Source organism: Euleptes europaea, chromosome 2 (assembly GCF_029931775.1).
Source record: "Euleptes europaea isolate rEulEur1 chromosome 2, rEulEur1.hap1, whole genome shotgun sequence".
Classification (NCBI taxonomy): Eukaryota; Metazoa; Chordata; class Lepidosauria; order Squamata; family Sphaerodactylidae; genus Euleptes; species Euleptes europaea.
In genome coordinates, this window is record NC_079313.1 from 14,171,946 (window position 1) to 14,195,202 (window position 23,257).

Below are 23,257 nucleotides of genomic sequence, written 5' to 3' on the forward strand. Positions count from 1 at the left end.
TTCCCGTAAAACCTTTCCCAAGTACCCACAAGTCTTCTCTCATGCCCACTGTGTCTCCTAATCAGAAATGGGATTGGGTGCTTGTTTGTTTGTCGGTTTCCCCTCTTCTCTGCCCAGCCAAATGAGCCTCCGTGTCCGAGCTTGGGAGAAACTTGGGTTGCAATCTGGAGGAAGGGCCAAGCAGCAACTTTCAGATCCCACTCGGTCTGTACTTTTTTAGGCTATCCCAAGTCATAAGTCACTGGAAGTCAAACTAGAAGAAGAGGAAGAGTTGGTTTTTATATGCTGACCTTCTCTAACACTTAAGGGAGAATCAAGCCGGCTTACAATCACCTTCCCCTTCCCACAACAGATACCCTGTGAGGTAGGTGGGGCACAGAGAGTGTGGCTAGCCCAAGGTCACCCAGCTGGCTTCATGTGGAGCGGTAGGAATCAAACCCGGTTCTCCAGATCAGAGTCCACCGCTCCAAACCACCGTTCTTAACCACTACACCAAACTAGCTGCACCTTATCAGGTTTAAAAAAAACAACAGAAAGCCTTGAGGAGGGTAGCAAGCTATCACCATTCTGATGGCTAGAGCATCTTCTCTCCAGAAGAACTCATACGAATAGATTCCTTTGGGCCAAGGCTGAAAGATCCCAACCATGTGCGGGCTTCCCTGAAGGCCCGCAGTAGCACTTTGAATCAGGCTCAGAAACAAACTGGAGCTAAGCAAAGCTGGAACGGGGAAAGGATTGTGGCTCAGTGGAAGAGCCTCTGCTTTGCGTGCAGAAGGTCCCAGGTTCAGTCCCTGGCATCTGCAGTAGAAAGGACCGGGCAGTAGGTGATGTGAAAGACCTCTGCCTGAGACCCTGGTGAGCCGCTGTCAATCGACAATACCAACTTTGATTGACCAATGGTCTGGTTCAGTAGAAGGCTGCTTAATGCAGGGGTGTCGAACTAATTTGTTACAAGGGTTGGATATGACATCAATGTCACTTGGTCGGGCCAGGCCATGTGTACCATAAAATTTAATGCCAAGTACCGGAGATACAAACTTTATAGAAGACACAGGCAGAGCCAATTAATGATATTTTTTTCTTTATTTTTTTCTTAAAATACAAACATTCTTAAAACAATAACACTCTTACAGTATTTTATTTAACACTCTTTGGTCATTTATGCATGAGAGTTTTACCCAAGGTTCATCACTCGCTGGACCCACACTTACTTTAAAAGCTATACACCAGCAGTCTCCAAGCTCAAAACTAGAAGCCTGCCCCTTGAAATGCTGCTTTGTGATTGGTTGTAGTTCTTTCTTTGAGAGAGGTACCCCCCCCCCCGCAGAAATCCAAGGTCACAGCCAAAATGCATTTTAAAAGACAAAAACAAAAAGGAGCACCCTAAAAGGAATGGGGGGTGGGACCCAAGCCGCGTTTTGAAAGTTCATTCTGCCCAGAAAGAACTCCCAGGAAGCAGGAAGCATTTGAATCCCCGCCTTTTTACACGCTTTTTTGTAATTGGCTGTGAGTGAAACCAAACTTGCATGCTCCGCATGTTGCCTTATGCACGGGGATTCCCCCCCCCCCGGCTGAGCTCAGGGGAGGTGGAAGAATCGGATTAACCAAGGAATGGGAAGACGCCAACATTGCAAGGCCTGGTCATGAGGTCATCTCTAATGGATGGAAAAGTCATGCACAACTCCAAGGAACAACCAACAGACCGGGGGCGAATGTGAGTGAAAGTACCCATGAACAAACGACCATAGAATAACAGGCAATAAAAAGGATTTAAAAAAGAACTTAGAGGTACTAAATAACTATGTTATCTACTTACAAACAGAGCTGATCCCTTTTGCTCTTTCAGCAGGTCTGCGTAGACCAGGGGTGTCAAACATAAGGCCCGGGGGCCAGATCCGGCCCTTTGAGCGCTCTTATCCGGCCCGCGAGCCAGCCAAGGCAGCTGCCACCACCTCCCCAGTTCTGAGGTGTCAATGATCAAAGACTGTTAAATAAAAAAATACTTAACAGTGTTATTGAGTTAAGCATGTTTGTATTTTAAGTAAAAAGTAAAGTAAAAAATATATCATTAATTGGCTTTGCCTGTGTCTTCTATAAAGTTTGTATCTCCGGTAAAAAGGTAAAAGTCCCCTGTGCAAGCACCGGGTCATTCCTGACCCATGGGGCTACGTCATATCCCGACATTTACTAGGCAGACTTTGTTTACGGGGTGGTTTGCCAGAGCCTTCCCCAGTCATTTTCCCTTTACCCCCAGCAAGCTGGGTACTCATTTTACCGACCTTGGAAGGGTGGACGGCTGAGTCAACATTGAGCCGGCTACCTGAAACCGACTTCCGTTGGGATTGAACTCAGGTTGTGAGCAGAGCTTGGACTGCAGTACTGCAACTTACCACTCTGTGCCACGGGGCTCTTACCTGTATCTCTGGTACCGGGCATTAAATTTTATGGTATGCTTGGCCTGGCCCGACCAAGTGTCATTTATATCATATCTGGCCCTTCTAACAAATGAGTTTGACATCCCTGATGTAGACAGAAACAAAGAGATGGTGGGCTTGCCAGCCCAGATTGGGAGCGGGGTGGGGGGGGGGGTCGGCTGTCTTGGTTGGCTCATTGGCCAGATAAGGGCTCTCAAGGGGCCTTATGTTTGACACCCCTGGCTTAATGTGTTCAGGACATCTTGCCACGCTAGGCAGCACCATCTGTCATTTCCAAGATCTCTTCAAAGGCAGGTGAGCCTAGAGCAGCCTGTCGCAGCGGAGTTGTCCAGATACCAGTGTGGTTCAGTTTACTTGACCTGGGGCCAAAAGTCACATCCTGTGACTTGGTGCAACATTGGCTGCTTCACCTCCCCATCTCATGCTTTAGCACTCCCCTGCGTCCTTTCTTGGGCTGCCTTCACCCCACCTCATTATACCTTGACCTCGAAGATGGAGCCATTCACATCTCTGGCGCATTCCACATTTCAACTCCCCTCCCCTTCAACATCCATTGTTGAAGCTGAAGATTGCGGGGGGGGGGTGAATCCTTCGGAGGCCAGTGTTCTGTTTGTAGTTCTGCAGCCGCTGAAGAAGAAGAGCTGGTTTTATACTCTGATTTTCTCTGCCTTCAAGGGGTCTCAAACGAGCTTACAATCGCCTTCCCTTCCCCTCCCCACAACAGACATCTTGTGAGGTAGGTGGAGCAGAGAGATTTTGGAGAGAACTGTGACTAGCCCAAGGTCACCCAGCAGGCTTCGTGAGGAGTGGGGAATCAAACCTGGTTCTCCAGATTAGAGTCCGCCGCTCATGTGAAGGAGTGGGGAATCAAACCTGGTTCTCCAGATTAGAGTCCACCGCTCTTAACCACTACACCACGCTGGCTGACTAGGGCAGCGGCTCCCGACCTTGATAAGGTGATCCGCAAGTCCAAATTTACTTGGTATGGTGACTCAGCCAGGGTTCGCCAAAGGTTGTTTGAGGCCCTAGGCAAACTATCACCTCGGCACCATCTGGTTCAGCATTCCATTTTCTACAGTGGCTAGCCAGATGTTTTTGAGCAACCCACAAGCATCACACAAGGGGAGCAGCTTCCCCCACTGAACCCCAAGGAAACAGCATCTCCAAAACTCACTTGAGGAACCATCAGGACACATTTTACTTGATCCATGATACATGCATTGAAGAAAAAAATTCCAGTTAAGGTATGACATGGAAGATTCCGTTTCCACGGTCAGTTCTTGGTTTCCAAAACACAAAAGAGAGCAGTAGAAAAGGCAGGGGCGGAGAGGGACCTGGAGACCCTAGGGTTTGAGTGCATGAAAAAGCTTTTAGATTCCAGTAGGCTTTTATTGGGATTTATTCTAAGCTATTTTTTACCATTGGACAAGCTAGCTGGTGCAACATCTTCTCATTTCCCCACCCCTGACCATTTGTTCAGACTTTTCCTAAGTATAAGGAAGCAGACAGGATAGAGAGGGAAAGTCTAATGGCTGGAAGGGGTGATGTAAATGAGGATGGAAGGGTAAGTAATAGAGAAAGAAGGCCAGGGACAAAATAAAAGACAGAAAAAATATTTTTCTGGTCTTCCTTTTTAAGAGACAGCCCAGCTCCTTATTAAACTGAATAACTGGTTTCCAACAGCACAAAACGTTTCCAGCTCTACATGTTAGAATAAACTTTAGGGGCGTTTTTATACAAATTGCTTTGTGAGTGTCATTTAATTTAGCATAGACAAAAGCCAGTTTTTAAGATGTACCGATGTCCTATCTTGCTGTAAGCTCATTTCTGAATATTGGTTCGTCTCTTTGCACTGGCAGTCTCTGAAATGTTCACATGTGGCACACTTTTGTGCCTGTTTTCTTGGCACTAAGGCTCTCTGGCCCTGACCTGGATGGCCCAGGCTAGCCTGATCTCGTCAGATCTCAGAAGCTAAGCAGGGTCGACCCTGGTAAGTATTTGGATGGTGGACCACTGAGGAATACCAGAGTCGCTGTGCAGACAAAGGCCATGGCAAACCACCTCTGTTAGTAGGATTGTCAGGTCCACCAGCAGGAGGTTTTTGGGGCAGAGCCTGAGGAGGGCGGGGTTGGGGGAGGGGAGGGACTTCAATGCCATAGAGTCCAATTGCCAAAGCGACCCTTTTCTCCCTGTGAACTGATCTCTATTGGCTGGAGATCAGTTGTAATGGCAGGAGATTTCCAGTTAGTACCTGAAGGTAGGCAGCCCTAACCTCTTGCCTTGAAAGCCCTACTGCGTCGCCATAAGTCAGCTGTGACTTATTTTATTTATTTTATTACATTTTTACCCCGCCCTCCCCAGCCAAAGGCCAGGCTCAGGGTGGCTCACAAGAATACTACATTTAGAATAATAGAGTCGGAAGGGACCACCAGGGTCATCTAGTCCAACCCCCTACACAATGCAGGAAATTCCAAAGTACCTCCCCCACACCCCCAGTGACCCCCTAGGTAATCCCACCGCCCCCCAAGGGGTGGTACTGCCCACTTTGGGAACCACTTGTCTAAAACAAGACTTGTCGGCGCTTTACACACACACACACACACACACACACACACGTCTCTCTGAGCTCAATGAGACCCTCCCCAACTAAGAGTGCCACATTCACAGTGACCTGAGGATGTCTTTCCAGACCCATCAGCATTCCCCCTATTTTTGGGGAGGGGAGGGATGCCTATCAAAGAGATGGTTTCAGCCTGATAGGACTTCAGGAGCCACAAGCAGTTATCTCTCCAGGTACTACTTTTTTAAAGGAAGGGGGGGTGGACGAGGGGCCCGAAGCATTAATGCCTTTCCAAATGACCCGACTTGAAAGCAACTCGCAGGGACTGCGAACTTAATTAAGCTTCAAGCAAAGCAGAGAGAAACATCCCCCAGCCCCAAGACACTGGCTCTCCAATCTTCTAAAGAAGCCTTTGAAGTTTGGAATGGCCCCTCCATCCAGACAAGGTGCCGTGGAGCAGACAACTTGGCAGGCATATGCGAAGGCCATTTGGCTCCTTGGCGAGAGGCTTGGGGTATAAATAGCCAGGCAGCGCCTCCGAATTTGCAGCAAAGAAGGTCCCAGGTTATGATGCTGCTCTTCTGGCTTCTCTGGGTCTCCCCGTGTGTCGGTAAGATTTCTTGCCTTTGCGATCTGCGCAGAGTTAAGGGCTCCGAAAGCCAGGGTGGCAGGATCACGGAGGTGGCTGCACTTGGTACAGGACAGAACAGGTGGCTGAAATAATTGAGAATGGGAAGTGCTTTATGGCATGGCAAAGGTTTGGAATTAGCTGAGCACTTGTTATGGTAGAAATAAAATGAAAGGGGGTAACTGAAGTTAGAGGATTGGAGCGGCTTCTCTGCAATGAAAAGGAGTGGTTTGCAAAACGATTAATGAGATCATTAAACTGTGGAACTCCCTGCCCCAGGATGTGGTGGTGGCTGCCAACTTGGAAGGCTTTAAGAGGGGAGTGGACCTGTTCATGGAAGAGAGGGGGTGTTCATGGCTACTAGTAAAAATGGATACTAGTCATTATTCATACCTATTATTAGGTGCTGGGGAACACAGGCAGGATAATGCAGCTGCTGCCCTCTTGCTTGAGGGCTTCCTAGAGGCACCTGGTTGGTCACTGTGGGAACAGACTGCTGGACTTGACGGGCCTTGGTCTGATCCAGCATGGTCTTTCTTATGTTCTTATTAATTTATTTGTATAGAACATATCTAGAGGTTTCCAAAATAATGGAGATCATTAATTTATTTGTATAGAACATATCTAGAGCCCCGTGGTGCAGAGTTGTAAGCTGCAGTACTGCAGTCAAAAGCTCTGGTCATGATCTGAGTTCGATCCCGACGGAAGTGGGTTTCAGGTAGTGGGCTCAAGGTTGACTCAGCCTTCCATCCTTCCGAGGTCGGTAAAATGAGGACCCAGCTTGTTGGGGGTAAAGTGTAGCTGACTGGGGAAGGCAATGGAAAACCACCCCGTAAATAAAGTCTGCCTAGGAAACGTCGGGATGTGATGTCACCCCATGGGTCAGGAATGACCCAAGGATTCCCCCCTGCCCATTCTCTCACTGTATATACTCACTGCCTTTGTTAGTGCTAGCTGAGTTCATCTTTTGCAGCTAGGGTTGCCAGGTTCCTCTTTGCCACCGGCAGGAGGTTTTCGGGGTGGAGTCTGAGGAGGGTGGGGTTTGGGGAGGGGAGGGACTTCAATGCTATAGAGTCCAATTGCCAAAGCGGCCATTTTCTCCAGGCAAACTGATCTCTATCGGCTGGAGATCAGTTGTAATAGCAGGAGCTCTCCAGCTAGTACCTGGAGGTTGGCAACCCTATTTGCAGCCAAGCTAACAAAACTTGTAGTGGCGCCTTAAGGACTAGCCGCTTGATTGCCGTAAAAGTTAAAAGGCACTCCAGTGGCTCCTGAGAGGCATGTGATTAATTTCTACATTTTTGTCTCACCCTACCTCCCTGGGACTCTGGGTGGACTGCATTATGTTTCTTTCCTACATTTTCACAACAGCCCTGTGAGGAAGGTTAAGTCCAGACCGAGGAAGGAATCATAAGCTGGTCTATTTGGAACTAAGTCCTATTTTATTCAGCGGGGCTTACCTCCAGACCAAAAAAAAAATGTTCTTAGGATCACTGCCAGAGAAACTGACTTAAAATCGTTCATGGCAGAATGCAGATCTGTTCTTCCCCGTCCTATGCGATAACCATTATGCCTCCAAGAACTCGAGGTAGAGTACAAAGCTTTCTCATTGTGGTGTAGTGGTTAAGAGCGGTGGTTTGGAGTGGTGGACTCGAACCTGGAGAACCGGATTTGATTCCCCACTCCTCCACATGAGCGGCAGAGGCTAATCTGGTGAACCGGGTTGGTTTCCCCACTCCTCCACACAAAGCCAGCTGGGTGACCTTGGGCTACTCATGGCTCTCTTCGAGCTCTCTCAACCCCACCTACCTCACAGGCATTTTCTTTGGTCTGTTTCATTGGCTGACCCTGAATTGTAGCCTCACGGCAGACAGAAAACAATTTCTTGCCCTCTTCTCCATACCGTGCATAATTTTCCTTTCCTTTCTCCCTTAGAAGCTCCTTGATCCATTGATCTTGAGCAGCGTAAATCTAATGTCTGAGGGATATAAGGACTGAAATGAATCTTGCCACTGACAATGTAGCCTTGGGATCCATGTCACTTAATAAAAAGGGCATTATGTCAGACACAGAGGCATTAGATTTATATGTTAAAAGGGGAGAGATATAACGTAATCAAAGTTCCTTATAAAAGTGGCATTCCAAGAGGGCATGGAGCTAATGAATCAACAAAGCCAGAAGAGTAAGGATAGGTCCTGTCTGGGTATGGCATATTCAAAATCCTGCCCGGCATAACCATAGAGCGGTTAGCATTCAGTCTAGCTAAACAGAAGGCTCTAGAAAGACGAGGAATTTTCAAATAGTAAGTATAAGCAGGCAAACCGCATGGTGGTGGTATTCCGAAAAACTGAGATGAACAAACGCGGCGAGCACGAAAAGTAGTGCTGTTATAATCGAGCTCTTTAATGCGCTTTTTAATTTTTGTGAAAGCTTCAGTTTTCCCAAGATCTAATAATGTGCATAATTTTATAAACCTCTTACTATGTGTGTGTGTGTAACATCCCTTTGTCTGTGATATTCTCTGAAATGCACCCGACACTGTGAGCTCTGAGATCTCTCCCCTTCTCCCAGGTGTGGGGTCTGCCAGCCGATTGCAAGACGGGCAGAACCTCTTTGCCCAGCGAGGGTGCTGCAAACGCCAAGCTAAGTATGTCTACATTGGACACGGTGAGTCAAGAGGGAGACCAGATTCACACTGGGATGCCAAAACCCTGTGTGTGAATGCAGGAGGAAAGGAGGAAGAGGCACCTCCCCCCCACCAATCGAATGACATTTGCATTGCAGAGATGTGTGTGTAAAGTGCCGTCAAGTCGCAGCTGACTTATGGCGATCCCTTTTTGGGGTTTTCATGGCAAGAGACTAACAGAGGTGGTTTGCCAGTGCCTTCCTCTGCACAGCAACCCTGGTATTCCTTGGTGGTCTCCCATCCAAATAATAACAAGGGCTGACCTTGCTTAGCTTCTGAGATCTGACGAGATCAGGCTAGCCTGGGCCATCCAGGTCAGGGCATTGCAGAGATACGGAATGCTTAATCACCTGAAGGATCTGGGTGTGAAGTCAGCCTTGTTTGGACAGCTCAAATATCTGTAGTTTTCTATGAAAATCTGGAAGAATATCTTACCTTGTGCAAGAAGCATCCTTTAGGGTTGCCAGGTCCCTCCTCAACACTAGCGGGAGGTTTTTGGGGTGGAGCCTGAGGAGGGCAGGGTTTGGGGAGGGACTTCAATGCCATAGAGTCCAATTGCCAAAGCAGCCATTTTCTCCAGGGGAACTGATCTCAGTCGCCTGGAGATCATTTTTAATAGCAGGAGATCTCCAGCTACTACCTGGAGGTTGGCAACACAACATTAGCTGCTTATGTTACTTCTCAGGTGACCCTCATTCTTGCCATTTGCTGGCAGATTGGCAAACTTTAGAACTCAATGGCCAGCCCTCTGGTCACCGCAATCCTGTTAAATTATTACAAATTGCTAGGTTTTATTTTGTAAAATGTTTACACATAGGTTTGCCAACTCTGGGATGGGAAATGCCTGGAGATTTTTTGGGAGGGAGGGGTCGAGCTTGGAGAGGGAAGAAGAAGAGTTGGTTTTTATATGCCGACTTTCTCGACCACTTAAGGCAGAATCAAACCGGCTTATATTCACCTTTCCTTCCCTTCCCCACAACAGACACCCTGTGAGGTAGGTGAGGCCGAGAGCACATGACTTGCCCAAGGTCACCCAGCTGGCTTCATGTGTAGGAGTGGGGAAACAAGTCCAGTTCACCAGATCTGCCTCCACTGCTCATGTGGAGGAGTGGGGAATCAAACCCGGTTCTCCAGATCAGACTCCACTGCTCCAAACCACTGCTCTTAACCACTACACCCTGCTGTTAATCACTACACCATGCTGGGAAGAGGAAGGGAGGGACCTCAGGGGGTTATAATTAGGGTTGCCAGGTCCCTCTTCACAACTGGCGGGAGGTTTTGGGGGTGGAGCCTGATCAGGGCGGGGTTTGGGGAGGGGAGGGACTTCAATTCCATAGGGTCCAATTGCCAGAGTGGGCATTTTTCTCCAGGGGAACTGATCTCTGTTTGCTGGAGATCAGTTGGAATAGCGGGAGATCTCCAGCTAGCACCTGGAGGTTGGCAACCCTAGCCTGAATGGGTCAAGAAGGTGAAACCGGAGCAAACACATTGATGCTTATTTAATGCCCTCACATCTGCAGTGTCTCCAACTAGTACCTGGAGGTTGGCAACCCTTGGAGGGAGGGAGATCCAGTTTTAGCTGCCTGGTATAAAATGTTCTTGGGTAACATGCATGCAAACTAAGGTTGGAAAATTCCTGGAAGTTTGAGGGTGAAGCCTGAGGTGGGCAGGGTTTGATAAGCAGAGGGATCTTGGTGAGATATAATACCATAGGATCTACTCTCCAAAGCAGTCGTTTTCTCCAGGGGAACTGAACTTCTGTCGCCAGGGAGATCAGCTGTATTTCCAGGAGATCTCCAAGCCACCACCTGGAGGTCGGCAACCCTACTGCAAACGCCAGGAAAAAGTCAAGTTCGATCCTGGAGGAGAGAAAAGGGTAATCTTTGCAGTTTAGGAAGAATTTTCTAACAGTTAGAGCGGTTCCTCAGTGGAAGAGGCTTCCTCAGGAGGTGGTGAGCGCTCCTTCCCTGGAGGTTTTTAAGCAGAGGCTAGATGGCCATCTGTCAGCAATGCTGATTCTATGACCTTAAGCAGATAGGGTTGCCAGCTGCCAGGTAGTAGCAGGAGATCTCCTGCTAATTCAACTGATCTCCAGCTGATAGAGATCAGATCACCTGGAGAAAAATGGCCGCTTTGGCAATTGAACTCTATGGCATGGAAGTTCCTCCCCTCCCCAAACCCCGCCCTCCTCAGGCTCTGCCCCAAAAATCTCCCGCCGGTGGCCAAGAGGGACCTGGCAACCCTATAAGCAGATGATGAGAGGGAGGGCATCATGGCCATCTTCTGGGCATGGAGTAGGGGTCACCGGGGGTGTGTGGGGGGAGGTCGTTGTGAATTTCCTGCATTGTGCAGGGGGTTGGACTAGATGACCCTGGCGGTCCCTTCCGACTCTGTGACTATGATTTCTGAGCTGTCTGCAAGCAACCCAGCTTCAGTTTTTTATGCACAGGGGCAGTAGGCTGAGATCTCTTTGGCTGTCATAGCCTTGCGGTGGCATCTGTGTGCATGATTTCCTCTGGTGGAGTGTGAGGCCCCGCACTCATGCTTTCCAGACACACACACCCTTCCAAAGGGGAATGTTTGCCTACATGGCTCTCAGCCAGTAATTCCCTTCCATTTCCTTTTCCCTTGCTAATCTCCACCCCCTGCACGCGCGCGCACACACACACACACACACATGATTTCTGCAGAATTGCAGGTGGTCTCACACCTTCCCTTGTCACAATGGATCCCCCCATTAAGGGATCCTTCCGTGTTACTTCCTCAGCTATCCCACTTGAAAGATTAGCCACTACCCATCCTTGTAGGGAAATGGCTCCGAATAATGACTATGAATTTTGGCGATGAGGGCAAATGCAGTTTGTTGAGGAAACATCTTTCCACAACATCATCATTAGGTTGCCAACCTCCAGGTAGTCGCTAACAGTTAGACTTATTCAAAATAAATGCAGCTACTATGGCTATAACATATAATGACACAATTAGAACAACTTCCTTTAAGTGCAATATATATTGGTAATCATATATTTCATACACAAAGAAAGGAGTGGTGCATATTACAAACCAATAAAAATACTTCAATCCATATATATCACCATTCAGTTTCAAAATAATATTCTCAAATAAAGCCACACTCTATCTATATGGCTCTATTATTGTCCATCATCTACTAAAGAGCCACTAAAGAGTCACTCTCTTTGTTTGAGAATATTATTTTGAAACTGGTGATATATATGGACTGAAGTATTTTTATTGGTTTGTAATATGCACCACTCCCTTCTTTGTGTATGAAATATATGATTACCAATATATTGCACTTAAAGGAAGTTGTTCTAATTGTGTCATTAAATGTTATATATAGCCATAGTCGCTGCATTTATTTTGAATAAACCTCCAGGTAGTGGCTGGAGATCTCCCGCTGTTACAACTGATCTCCAGCTGATAGAGATCAGTTCCCCTGGAGAAAATGGCCGCTTTGGCCATTGGACCCTATGGCATTGAAGTCCCTCCCCTCCCCAAACCCCACCCTCTCAGGCTCCACCCCAAAAACCTCCCGCCAGTGACGACGAGACCTGGCAACCCTAATCATCATCCTTCTGGGAAGCCCCCAGCCACAGTAAGGCCAAGACAACAAACTTCACCTGTTTGTTCCTCGCATCTTGCGTGCAAAGATGCCTTCCAACCTGGAGGTTCCTTTTACTTGCAGAGGCATGGTCGATTGCAGTTACAAATTCTAAACATTTAATGCTGACAACTGATAAGCTTATCATATGGAGAGCCAGTGGGGTGTAGTAGTTAAGAGTAGTGGTTTGGAGCGGTGGACTCTAATCTGGTGAACCGGGTTGGTTTCCCCACTCCTATACGTGAAGCCAGCTGGGTGACCTTGGGCTAGTCACAGTTCTCTTCAAGCTCTCTCAGTTCCACCTACCTCACAGGGTGTCTGTTGTGGAGAGGGGAAGGGAAGGTGATTGTAAGCCCGTTTGATTCTTCCTTAAGTGGTAGAGAAAGTTGGCATATAAAAACCAACTCTTCTTCTTTTTCCTCTAAGCCGCACAGTAGATTCCTGCACACGTTTCCCCAAAAGCAAAGCCACCTGTCCTTGCATTCCTCACTGCTTTGCTTGCAAGCTCCAAGGATTCAGTTAATTTGTTTTAAATGAAACCAGTGATGCATCCTAAAGGTAGGATTTATGTCCTTCCTTTTTCTCCTGTATGGGTCACCTGATCGTTCCTCCAGTCTCCTGTCCCCCGTTTCATCTTGTCCTTCCTGTAATCTTCCCATGTAAGAAATTCTCTCTAACCCTAATGATGGCCTTTTATGCATGGATGTTTCCTTCGCTGTCACTCCTCCGACGATTTAGAATCAGAATCATAGAGCTGGAAGGGACCACCAGAATCATCCAGTCCAACCCCATGCACAATGCAGGGAATTCCAAACTACCTCCCCCCCGACCCCTAGTGACCCCTTACTCCATGCCCAGAAGATGGCCAAGATGCCCTCCCTCTCATCATCTGCCTAAGGTCATAGAATCAGCATTACTGACAGATGGCCATCTAACCTCTGCTTAAAAACCTCCAGGGAAGAAGGAAGCCTGTTCCACCGAGGAACTGCTCTAACTGTTAGAAAATTCTTCCTAATGTCTAGACAGAAACTCTTTTGATTTAATTTCAACCCGTTGGTTCTGGTCCGACCTTCTGGAGGAACAGAAAACAACTCGGCATCATCCTCTCTATGACAGCCCTTCAAGTACTTGAAGATGGTTATCATATCCCCTCTCAGAGGGGTGACAACAAGGGAAACAGTCATGCATAAAGGCCTGATGTTATATAGGGGAAACAAGGAGTTAGCTGGGGATCGATGTCCCCATTAGGTTTAATATTTCCCCCACTTGTAGAAGAAGAGGACTGGGCCTCCAAGGGAAAGCCTGGGTCGAATCCTGAGTGTTTGCCAAGCTTGGCCACCAGAGCCCTAACCCTGGCTAGAGGGTCAACCCTGCCCTCAGCAATCCTGGAGGGAAAGTACAAGAAGTTAGCAAGATCTGAGTGGGCATGCCCTTGCGGGCCAGGTGAAATGGAAAGCACTAGTCATACTCTGTTTAGATGTATCTACTATGAGGGAATTCGTCAGAAGCTAATTCTACCTCTTATTAGCACAATGGAAGCCAGTTCAGAGGAAGAGAAAATTAAATTCCTCTTATGGGAGGGAGACTCTCAGCAATCTTTGCAAGTAGCCAAGTATTGCTCTTCAGCTATTAAAATCTGCTCGGAGAAGGGTATTAGTGATTTTTAATTGATATGTGCCTATGTGAACAAGGTGGTTTTTAATTGATTTAATTTTATCTGTATTTTGTATATCGAGATTTTTATTATGTAATTGGTTTTACTGACAAGGTTTGCAGCTTATCTGGCTATTGCTGTAATAATAAAATCATCATAATAAAATCATCAGGCTCGGCCACCAGTCTTAAGGAGAAACGGTGGCAGGGCTTACTGACATCCCGTCTCTTTGAGGCCCTTCAGGAAGCAGGGAGAGAGTGTCATTTTGTGACAGCGTCTCTGAGCTTTGCCAAAATTACAAACTTGTTTCCTGGGTTTGTCTTCCCTCCCCACCCCCCCAGACATCTCTGGTAGTCCAGCAAGTATCGATGTAGGCGTGTGCAGGACCCATTGTGGGGGTCCCCAAAAGATGACGTCCTACTTTGCAGGGGTCCTTGGCCTCTCCAGACAATCCTCTATGCTGGAGTTCCTTAAAACCAAGAAGGTAAGGGCAACTGGTTGTGTTGGCAGACAAATAGGGTTGCCAGGTCCCTCTTCGGCACTGGCGAGAGGTTTTGGGGGCGGAGCCTGGGGAGGGTGGGGTTTGGGGAAGGGAGGGACTTCAATTCCATAGAATCCAATTGCCAAAGAAGCCATTTTCTCCAGGGGAAGTGATCTCTGCCGGCTGGAGATCAGTTGGAATAGCGGGAGATCTCCAGCCTGGAGGCTGGCAACCCTAATTATAGATCATATCAAGCCTGAACTGACCCTAGAAGCTGAAATGACTAAACTGAGGCTGTCTTGTTTTGGAAGGTTCTTCATCAGGGTTCAACACAGACTGCACAGTAGCAAGTTCACGTGTTGATTGGAAGTGCTAGAAAATTCTTCCTAATGTCCAGATGGAAACTCTAGATTTAATTTCAATGTAAGGGAATATCTTGAAACTGTCACTTCTGTCCCAACACATATCCCTTATGAATCTGTCCAGCCCCCTTTTAAAGTCACGTTCCTTCCTTGTTTCTTCCCCTGGAACTGCATGCAGCTCCAGGACAGGTTCTCAGGACCCCTGCTGTCTAATGGAGCTGACCGTTCCTGCCAGCCGGATTACCACTGTGAGCCTAGCAGCGTCCGGGTGGAGAACGTGCTTCTTCTTGCGGGTGTGGAGCAAGTGGAGGTGATCGAGGGCTGCCACTGCAGCCCGAGCCCGGCCGAGTGTCTCCGGTTGCCGTCCTTAAAAACCTTCTTCCCGGACTCTCCTCTGGAGCGGACCATCGATGTTGGCAAGTGCTCCAGCCCACCGCGTTCAGAAGGTACCTGACTTAGAGGAGATCTGACTAGGTGGCATTTTATCAAGCGCAGGGACATGGTCACAAATGAGAGCGCAGGGAAGGCATGTTTAGCATTCAGCACCTTTTGTGATTTTTTACGGGTTTGTGGCCAAGTGCTGTTTTTTTTTTTTGTTTTTTTGCTATACCACCTGGAGGTTGGCAACCCTATGAACCGGGTTGGTTTCCCCACTCCTACACATGAAGCCTGAAGCCTGCTGGGTGACCTTGGGTTAGTCACAGTTCTCGTATTGCTCTCTCAGCCACACCTACCTCACAGGGTGTCTGTTGTGGGGAGGGGAAGGGAAGGTGATTGTAAGCTGGTTTGATTCTGCCTTAAGTGGTCGAGAAAGTCGTCATATAAAAAACAACTCTTCTTCTTCTCCTCTCTATGCCCAAGAGATCTCTGCTCCCTTAAGCATGAGGTCTCTGTAGGGCATTCCCAGCATAAGGGGCAACAAGGAAGTATGTCCACCCACAAGGAACCTACAGGTAGGGCTACCAAAATCTAGGTGGTGGGATTACAAATGATCTCCAGTTCACCTGGAGAAAATGGCTGCTTTGGAAGGTGGACTCTATGGCATTATACCCCATTGAAGTCCCTCCCATCCCCAGACTCCACCCTCCCCAGGCTCCACCTCCAAAATCTCCAAGCATTTCCTAACCCAGAGCTGGCAACCCTACCCACAGGCCAGAATCCCTCATTGTCTGGAATGGTGGAAAAAACGTCTCCCCGGATATCTTTTCAGATGGGCTTCTCTGCATGCCCACACGCTTTGACACGGTTCTGCTGAAAAGTCCCAATGGGAACGATGTGGCCCGAACGCTAGGGAGCTGTGAGCTGAGAGGGGCGTGCTACCGTGTCTCACATCGCGAATATTACTTCGAAGTCCTGCTCAACTCGGCCGGGGAAAGGCTGGAACGCTTGAAGGTCAGTTGACCACCTCTGGTTACTGTCTCTCTTTTTAAAAATTAATTTTCACTCTAAACAGCAAACATCACGTTTTAACAACAGCCATAGCGTTCTTTTAACATAACCCTACTCACTGCCACCAAAACAACAAAAATATAAAAACAGTATACATCAGAGATGTTTGAACATTCCAAGGAAAAAATGTAAACAAACAAGATTAGCAAACAACTACACAAGGATCTGACGAAGGGAGCTTTGACTGTCAAAAGCTTATACCCCCAAAATCTTGTTGGGCTCAAACGTTCTACTGGACTATAATCTGGCTATTCCACTGCAGACCAACATGGCTACCCTCTGAAAGTATACAAAGAATTTCCTAAATACATGCAATTGTCTGCTATTATGCAGTACAAAATGGATTTCCTGATTCTGTTAATTAATAAAAGTTGACCAAATTTCTGCATTGACCATGTCCACACATGTTATATGTTGTAATCTTATTCATAATCAGTAAAGCAAATCTTACTCAAACATCACCTCAACACCAGAATCCTTTTCTGCATCCACATTTGAGCCAAAGGCCTTTTATGCAGGTGCGTTTCCCCGCGGTCACCCCTGCCGACTACTTCGGGGCTTCCTTTTGATCGTGTGTGCCTTTTCTGCCCGTCAGAGATCGCCTTGCTCTCCCCGCACGTTTGGCATCTGTTTTCCAGATTCTGGCTAAAACAGCAGCTGGAAAACACGGGCAAAACACGTGGGGAGAGCGAGGTGACCTCTGGTGGGAGGAAATGGCATGGGTAATCAAAAGGAAGACCCAAAGCAGTCAGCGGGGGTGACCGCAAGGAAATGTGCGCGCATAAAAGGCCAAAGTAATTCTGCAATAATTAAACCCTTCAGCAAAACACTACCACGTGGTACCCTACCTTATAGATTGTGGATAAATCTAAAAAATGTTCCAGAATATTCACAATTTCTTTATTTTATTTTTTTAATTGTTTATTTACCAATATATGGTTGGGCAAAGACCTAGCAGGCTTAATTTCAAAATGCTATAAAACAGTAAACAACAAAATCAAATGACAATGGAAACTGCAGCAAAAACACACAAAACTAAGCCTTCAGCAACAGGAAAACTAAACTAAACTAAAAGGGCAGGAGCCCTACAACAGCCAGACATGACAATTTTATGGTTAAAAAATCTAAACAATTCGGCTCCAGCCCCGGAGTGGGGGGGAGACAGGTGAACCACAAGGAAGGTTCCAGCATGAAATGGACTGACTCTGCTGATGAACCATGGCACTTCCAAAGCTCATGTGAACGCACAGTCAGAATAGTAAAATAGTCAGAACGCACAACCCATGGTCAAATACTCAGAACCCACAACTGCTGTATCCACTATTCTCTCTTATGGTGTAGGATTCATTACAAAATTCAGGGACTCCTTTCCTCTAAACCAGTGGTTCCCAACGTGGGGCACACGCCCCACAGGGGGGCAATTTGATTTTTAAGGGGGGCAATTCGAGAATGAGTTATTAACAGTGAATTTTTTTGCATTTCTTATGGTTCTAGGGGCCTCATATACTGTATATAAATATATATTGTGACATACACATTTTAAAAATTAAAATCAGAATGTACATGGCGGTCAGCTGGTGACAACGGAGAGGGGGAAAGCCCGCTAAGACTTATACGTCACAGGGGGGGGGGGGCATCAGTATTTTAGAGATGCTTAGGTGGGGCATGGCCAAAAAAAGGTTGGGAACCACTGCTCTAAACCTTCAGCTCCTGCTCCCACATCCAGGTTAACAGACGGGAACAGTAAGTTTACTTTCCAGAGGCCATCAGGAAAAGTGTGGACAACAGAATTGAACCATATTCAAAAGTTTCTGTACCAATATAGAAGTCTGCCGTAAATGAAACAATGTCCCCTTCTATTTACTACGTTGCCGACACATCAGATCCACCAGACATTTTAGCTAACTTAACTGGAGTCAGATTTTGAAACAATTCTCCACAGTTTCCACATTTGGGGAGGTCTTCACAGTCTTCTTAAGAGCTTTTTCCTAATTTTCTAATGGAACAGAGATCCCCTAAATCTGGTTACCATCACAAATAGTGTTGCGGAGTGTGGCATCTACACTGCAGATCTGATCTGCTTTAACACTTCTCTTCTACCCAGCGACCCTGGAAACCGTCGTTCTGGGTGGGGAAGGTTGCTAGAGATCTCTAGCAGACAGTATTTGGCATCCTCACCAAACCGCAGAGATAGAAAAAGTGTCTGCACAGCTCGATTCTTCAGTGGGGGGAAAAAATCAAAAGGCACAATTGATTCTCCAGGGCTGCAGAGTGGTGTTGGACACAAGAAAAGCCCCACTAGATAGATACCCAGGGGTCCATCAAGTCCAGCGTCCTGTTTCAAACAGTGGCTGACCAGACACCCCACGAGAAAACCACCAACAGGGTATGAAAGCAACGTTAGCATCCCTGTGTCTGGTAGACCACCTCTGAACGTGGAAGTTCCATTTAGTTGTCACGGCTAATAGTTATCAGTCGGACTTTCTTCCTTCTCCAGTCTGTCTAATCCCCCTTTAAAGCTATTTAAAGCCAGTGACCATATGGCAAAATAAGAAAGAACTTTGTGGCACCTTAAAGCCTAACAATTTTATCCCACTTGGGGGGACCCAATTTGACAGATGTATGCAGTGAAGGGTAGTTGGGGGGGGGAGCTGAATACCGAAAAGTACCCTATGTAAGTGTTTCTGGCTTGCAAATTAAATCACAAATCAATAAATTTATTGGCTTTAAACAGTTTAAAATAATTATTCTTTTCAAAATGTCAAAAGACTTGTCACAGTTAGACAAAACATTCTGGAACAAAGTGGAAATAAAACACCAAGGGGCTACCATCTAAATCTGTTCCTTGGGTTCACTAAATCTTCTCCACTTAGGACCCAAATCTTGACGAGAAGAGAATTCAAAATTATTGACAAATATATTGAACCTCTGAATCCTGACTCCAACTGGGCCCTCTCTGTACTTCCCCTCCCACATTCTGGGAGGGATCTTCGTTCTCATTTATATCTGGTGAAGTGAGCTTTGACTGACGAAAGCTTATGCCCTGGAAAATTTACGATTGCTCTCTAAGGTGCTACTGGACTCAAATTTTGTTCCGCAATAAATCTGTTGCTTTTGATGGGCAGCAAAACCCTGAGCTGTCTTGGCTGCAACAGACCGACATAGCTGCCTCTTCCGGACTCAGTATCGTTCAGGAACTAGGAAATGTGAATAAGGAACTGGGGATGAACTGGGAACCAACTTCAGCCTCCTGCCAAATAATAACCTCTCAAAAACGTGCTCTGTGTGCTTCAGATGTCTTCCAGCTGTTCACACCCCTTAGGCTTGGATGTAGACGGTGTCTGAGGCCAGTAAGGACCACACAGACCACAGCTGGCGGCCTGGAGGGAGGTCTCCTCGGATTTCCGCCTGTTCTGCCCAGTCAGTGGGGAACCTCCAGTCATTCTTTTCCTCCTCTTTGTCTTGCAAATCTTACAGGAAATCGATGTGGGAAGGTGCCTTGGGGGATGCCCCGCAGGGAACCGTTGCCTGCTGAGGTATGTGCAGCTGCTCTGACCGCATGATACAGACGGGGTAGGGTGGGAGGAGAGTGGGCAGCGGGGAAAGGGTTGTCAGTCTCCAGGTAGGGCCCGGAGTTTGCCCAAACTACAGAGATCTGGCGAAGGGCCCTGGCTCAGTGGCAGAGCCTCTGCTTGGCATGCAGAAGGCCCAGGTTCAATCCCCGGCATCTCCAGTTAAAGGGACCAGGCAAGTAGGTGATGTGAAAGACCTCAGCCTGACAGCCTGGAGAACCACTGCCGGTCTGAGTAGACAATACTGACTTTGATGGACCAAGGGTCTGACTTAGTGTAAGGCAGCTTCATGTGTTCAATTCACAATTTGGGGAGTGGCTGTGGCTCAGCTTGTAGAACATCTGCTTGGCATGCAGAAGGTCCCAGGTTCAATCCCCAGCAAGGCAGCTTCATGTGTTCAATCAATTTATAGGGTTGCCAGCTCTGGGTTGGGAATAACCTGGAGATTTTGGGGGCGGAGCCTGAGGAGCCTGAGGTTTGGAGAGGGGAGGGACTTCAATGCCATAGGGTCCAATTGCCAAAGAACCCATTTTCTCCAGGGGAACTGATCTCTGTTGCCTGGAGATTCGTTGTAATAGCGGGAGATCTCCAGCCACCACCTGGAGGTTAGCAACCCTAAAGCAAACTGATATTGGTCGTCTGGAGATCAATTGTAATAGCGGGAGATATCCAGGTGCCATCTGGAGGTTGGCAACCCTATCACTTCCCCTAGAGAAAATGGCAACCTCAGAGAGTAGACTCTATATGGCATCACCTCCCTACTGAGCTCCTTCCCAAACTCCACCCTTTCCAGGCTCCATCCCCAAATATCCATGAATTTCCCAGCCCAGAGTTGGCAACCGGCAGTGGGTACCTACATTCCAAAAACAGCAAATACCTTTTTATTATTTCCAACAAAAAGGGGAGGAAGGGAATAAAAGATGTTTCAGGATGTGATAGAGAAACCACTACCAGGCTAGCCTGATCTGGTCAGATCTCAGAAGCTAAGCAGGGTCAGCCCTGGTTAGTATTTGGATGGGAGACTACCAAGGAAGTCCAGGGTCGCTGTGCAGAGGAAGGCACTGTTAGTCTCTTGCTTTGAAAACCCTACTGAGTTGCCATAAGAAGATTTGGATTTTATACCCCGATTTTCTCTACCTCTAAGGAGTCTCAAAATGGCTTTTACAATCGCCTTCCCTTCCCCTCCCTGCAACAGACACCTTGTGAGGTAGGTGAGGCTGAGAGAGTTTGGAGAGAACTGTGGCTAGCTCAAGGCCACCCAGCTGGCTTCATGTGGAGGAGTGGGGAATCAAACCCAGTTCTCCAGATTAGAGTCCACCGCTCCAAACCACAGGAGAGGTGTTCTTAGGCAGATCATGAGAGGGAGGGCAGGAAGGGTTGTGTCAATGCTTGGCTCTTATAGCCCTTTCTTACATGCCCAGGGAAATGCCAATCGCCAGTTTGGGGTCAGAAAGCAATTTTCCTCCAGGCCAGATTGGCCAGGGTTTTGGTTTTTTTTGCCATATTCTGAGCATGGAGTAGGGGGTCACTGGTGGTGTGTGTGGGGGGGAGGTAGTTGTGCAATGTGCAGGGGGGTTGTACTGGATGACCCTGGAGGTCCCTTCCAACTCTACCTTTCTTTGATTTCTATGAGATTCTGCCCCCTCCCCAACAGGAAGCTGCCTCTCCCACAGACTCATGGCCTTTCCATTTCCTTGTGGTTTGCGAACAGTTGTGTATTGGGTGTTGATCTTTCTCCTGGTGTCACTCGACCAGATCCCCCCCACCCCAAGTGACAGACTTGCCATTGAAAGGTCTCAAGTATCTGCGACGTTTGGCAATGCACCTCGAGAGAGTCTGTGGCAAGTTAAGTTCCTTCCCAGCCGCCCCACCCACCCAATGCCACAGGGTAGAGATCCAGTGCTGGGTCGATCCCTTTCCCAATATCAGAGGGCACAAGTTAGGCATAAAGGAACCTACGTTGTTCTATACCTTCCCAGCTGGCAGAGCTCAGAGGTAGACTGCCCCTGAACATGGAGGTTCTGCTTGGTAGTTATGGGTCGTAGGTGGGCTGGTCAATAAGAACAGCCCTGTGGGATCATACCAAGTTTTCCTTCTCCGTGTCCATAGGCAGCATACCTCCTGAATAGGGGACTTTAGAGAGCCAGTAGTGGTTAAGAGTGGTGGCTTGGAGCAGTGGACTCTGATCTGGAGAACCGGGTTTGATTCCCCACTCCTCCACATGAGCGGCGGAGGCTAATCTGGTGAACCAGGTTGGTTTCCCCACTCCTACACATGAAGCCAGCTGGGTGACCTTGGGCTAGTCACTGCTCTCTTAGAGCTCTCTCAGCCCCCACCTACCTCACAGGGTGTTTGTTGTAAGGAGGGGAAGGGAAGGTGATTGTAAGCTGGTTTGAGTCTCCCTTAAGTGGTGGAGAAAGTTGGCATATAAAAACCAACTCCTCCTCTTCTCCTTCTTCTCCTCCTTCTCCTTCTCCTTCTTTACCTGCAGGTTATCTAAGGTGGGGCAGGAAAACTGAGGCCTCTTTAATCTCTACCAGGCTTATAACATCCTGAGTGTTTGGAAAGCAAGAGAATGACTTTGACAAGATTCTAGGGCCAGCGTGGACTGTAAGAGCGGTGGACTGTAATCTGGTGAACCAGGTTCGATTCCCCAGTCCTACACATGAAGCCTGCTGAGTGACCTTGGGCCAGTCACAGTTCTCTCTGAACTCTCTCAGCCCCACCTACCTCCCCAAACCCCACCCTCCTCAGGCTCCACCCCCAAATTATCCAGGTATTTCCCAACCCAGAGCTGGCAACCCTAATTATAGCAAATATGAAGTCATATGAGCATGTGAAGCTGCTTTACACTGGATCATACCGTTGCACCAAACATTTAATTAGTTTCTTAATTCTTACAACAGCCCTGTGAGGTAGAACAGCGGCATCCCCATAGTTCAGACGGGAGAAAGCAGCTTGCCAAAACTGCCTAGTGGGATCAGGATTGAGGTGTGGTTGGAATTAGTTTATGAGCTAACCCTACATTCTCTTCTTTTTCAACCTAGGGATTCCCAAGCCCCGGACAAGTGCCTTGCGCTGGCGGAGGAAGCCTCCAGCCGTTGCACCCCACACCAGTATGAGACGCATACTTTCCGAAGTCGGACTGGCCAGCTGCGCACTGTTTTCTCAATCCAGGCCTGCAAGTGTGAGGTCTGAAGGAGCCCGTCGACTTCCCAGAAACTGGAGTCTTGCAATTAAAATGGAGGTATAGACCACAAGCAGGGGTGCGAACGTTCTCTAGTCTTCCTCCTCCTTAACCGAGTGTACGATATGTAAATGAAAGGCCACGGCTATTGTGTAAATAAAAAAATATTTTGAAAGAAAGAATGGCGTTGAGTCGGAGGTATTTCTTCTTTGAAGAGACATCTGGGGAGGCTTTCTGGAGATTTGGGGGTGGAATCTGGGGAGGGCAGGGTTTGGGGAGGGGGCGGGACCTCAGTGGGTTACAATGCCATAGAGGGCATCCTCCAAGCCATTTTCTCCAGGGCAACTGATCTCTGTAGCCTGGACAACAGTTGTTACACGTGTTAAGTGCTGTCGAGTCACAAGCGACTTCTGCCGACCCCAGCAAGGGGCTTTCAAGGCAAGTGAGAAGCCGAGGTTGTTTGCCATTGCCTTCCTCTGCAGAGCCTTCCTCAGTGGTCTCCCTTCCGAGTACCGACCCGGCTTAGTTTCTGACGTGATCAGACTATACCATGCCGCCTTCCTTCCCTCTCCAATGTAATGAAACTTCATATATTATTGGTAAAACACGTGCTCTTCGAGC

At 47.8% G+C, this 23,257-nt stretch overlaps 1 protein-coding gene across 1 annotated transcript; it reads left to right on the forward strand.

Annotated features, from left to right (window-relative positions):
- The first annotated feature begins 3,991 nt into the window (after positions 1–3,991).
- Positions 3,992–22,647, forward strand: LOC130473137 (uncharacterized). The gene is made up of 8 exons (XM_056844667.1): positions 3,992–3,999; positions 5,637–5,689; positions 8,195–8,290; positions 13,927–14,069; positions 14,607–14,874; positions 15,639–15,820; positions 19,355–19,413; positions 22,497–22,647. The coding sequence occupies exons 1-8, from the start codon at positions 3,992–3,994 to the stop codon at positions 22,645–22,647; spliced, it is 960 nt and encodes a 319-aa protein (XP_056700645.1).
- The last annotated feature ends 610 nt before the right edge of the window (positions 22,648–23,257 follow it).

Coding starts and splice junctions, on each gene's coding strand:
- LOC130473137 (XM_056844667.1), top strand. Junction 5,690..8,194: donor CACGGAGGTGGCTGCACTTG/GTACAGGACAGA, acceptor CCCTTCTCCCAG/GTGTGGGGTCTGCCAGCCGA. Junction 19,414..22,496: donor GGGAACCGTTGCCTGCTGAG/GTATGTGCAGCT, acceptor TTTTCAACCTAG/GGATTCCCAAGCCCCGGACA.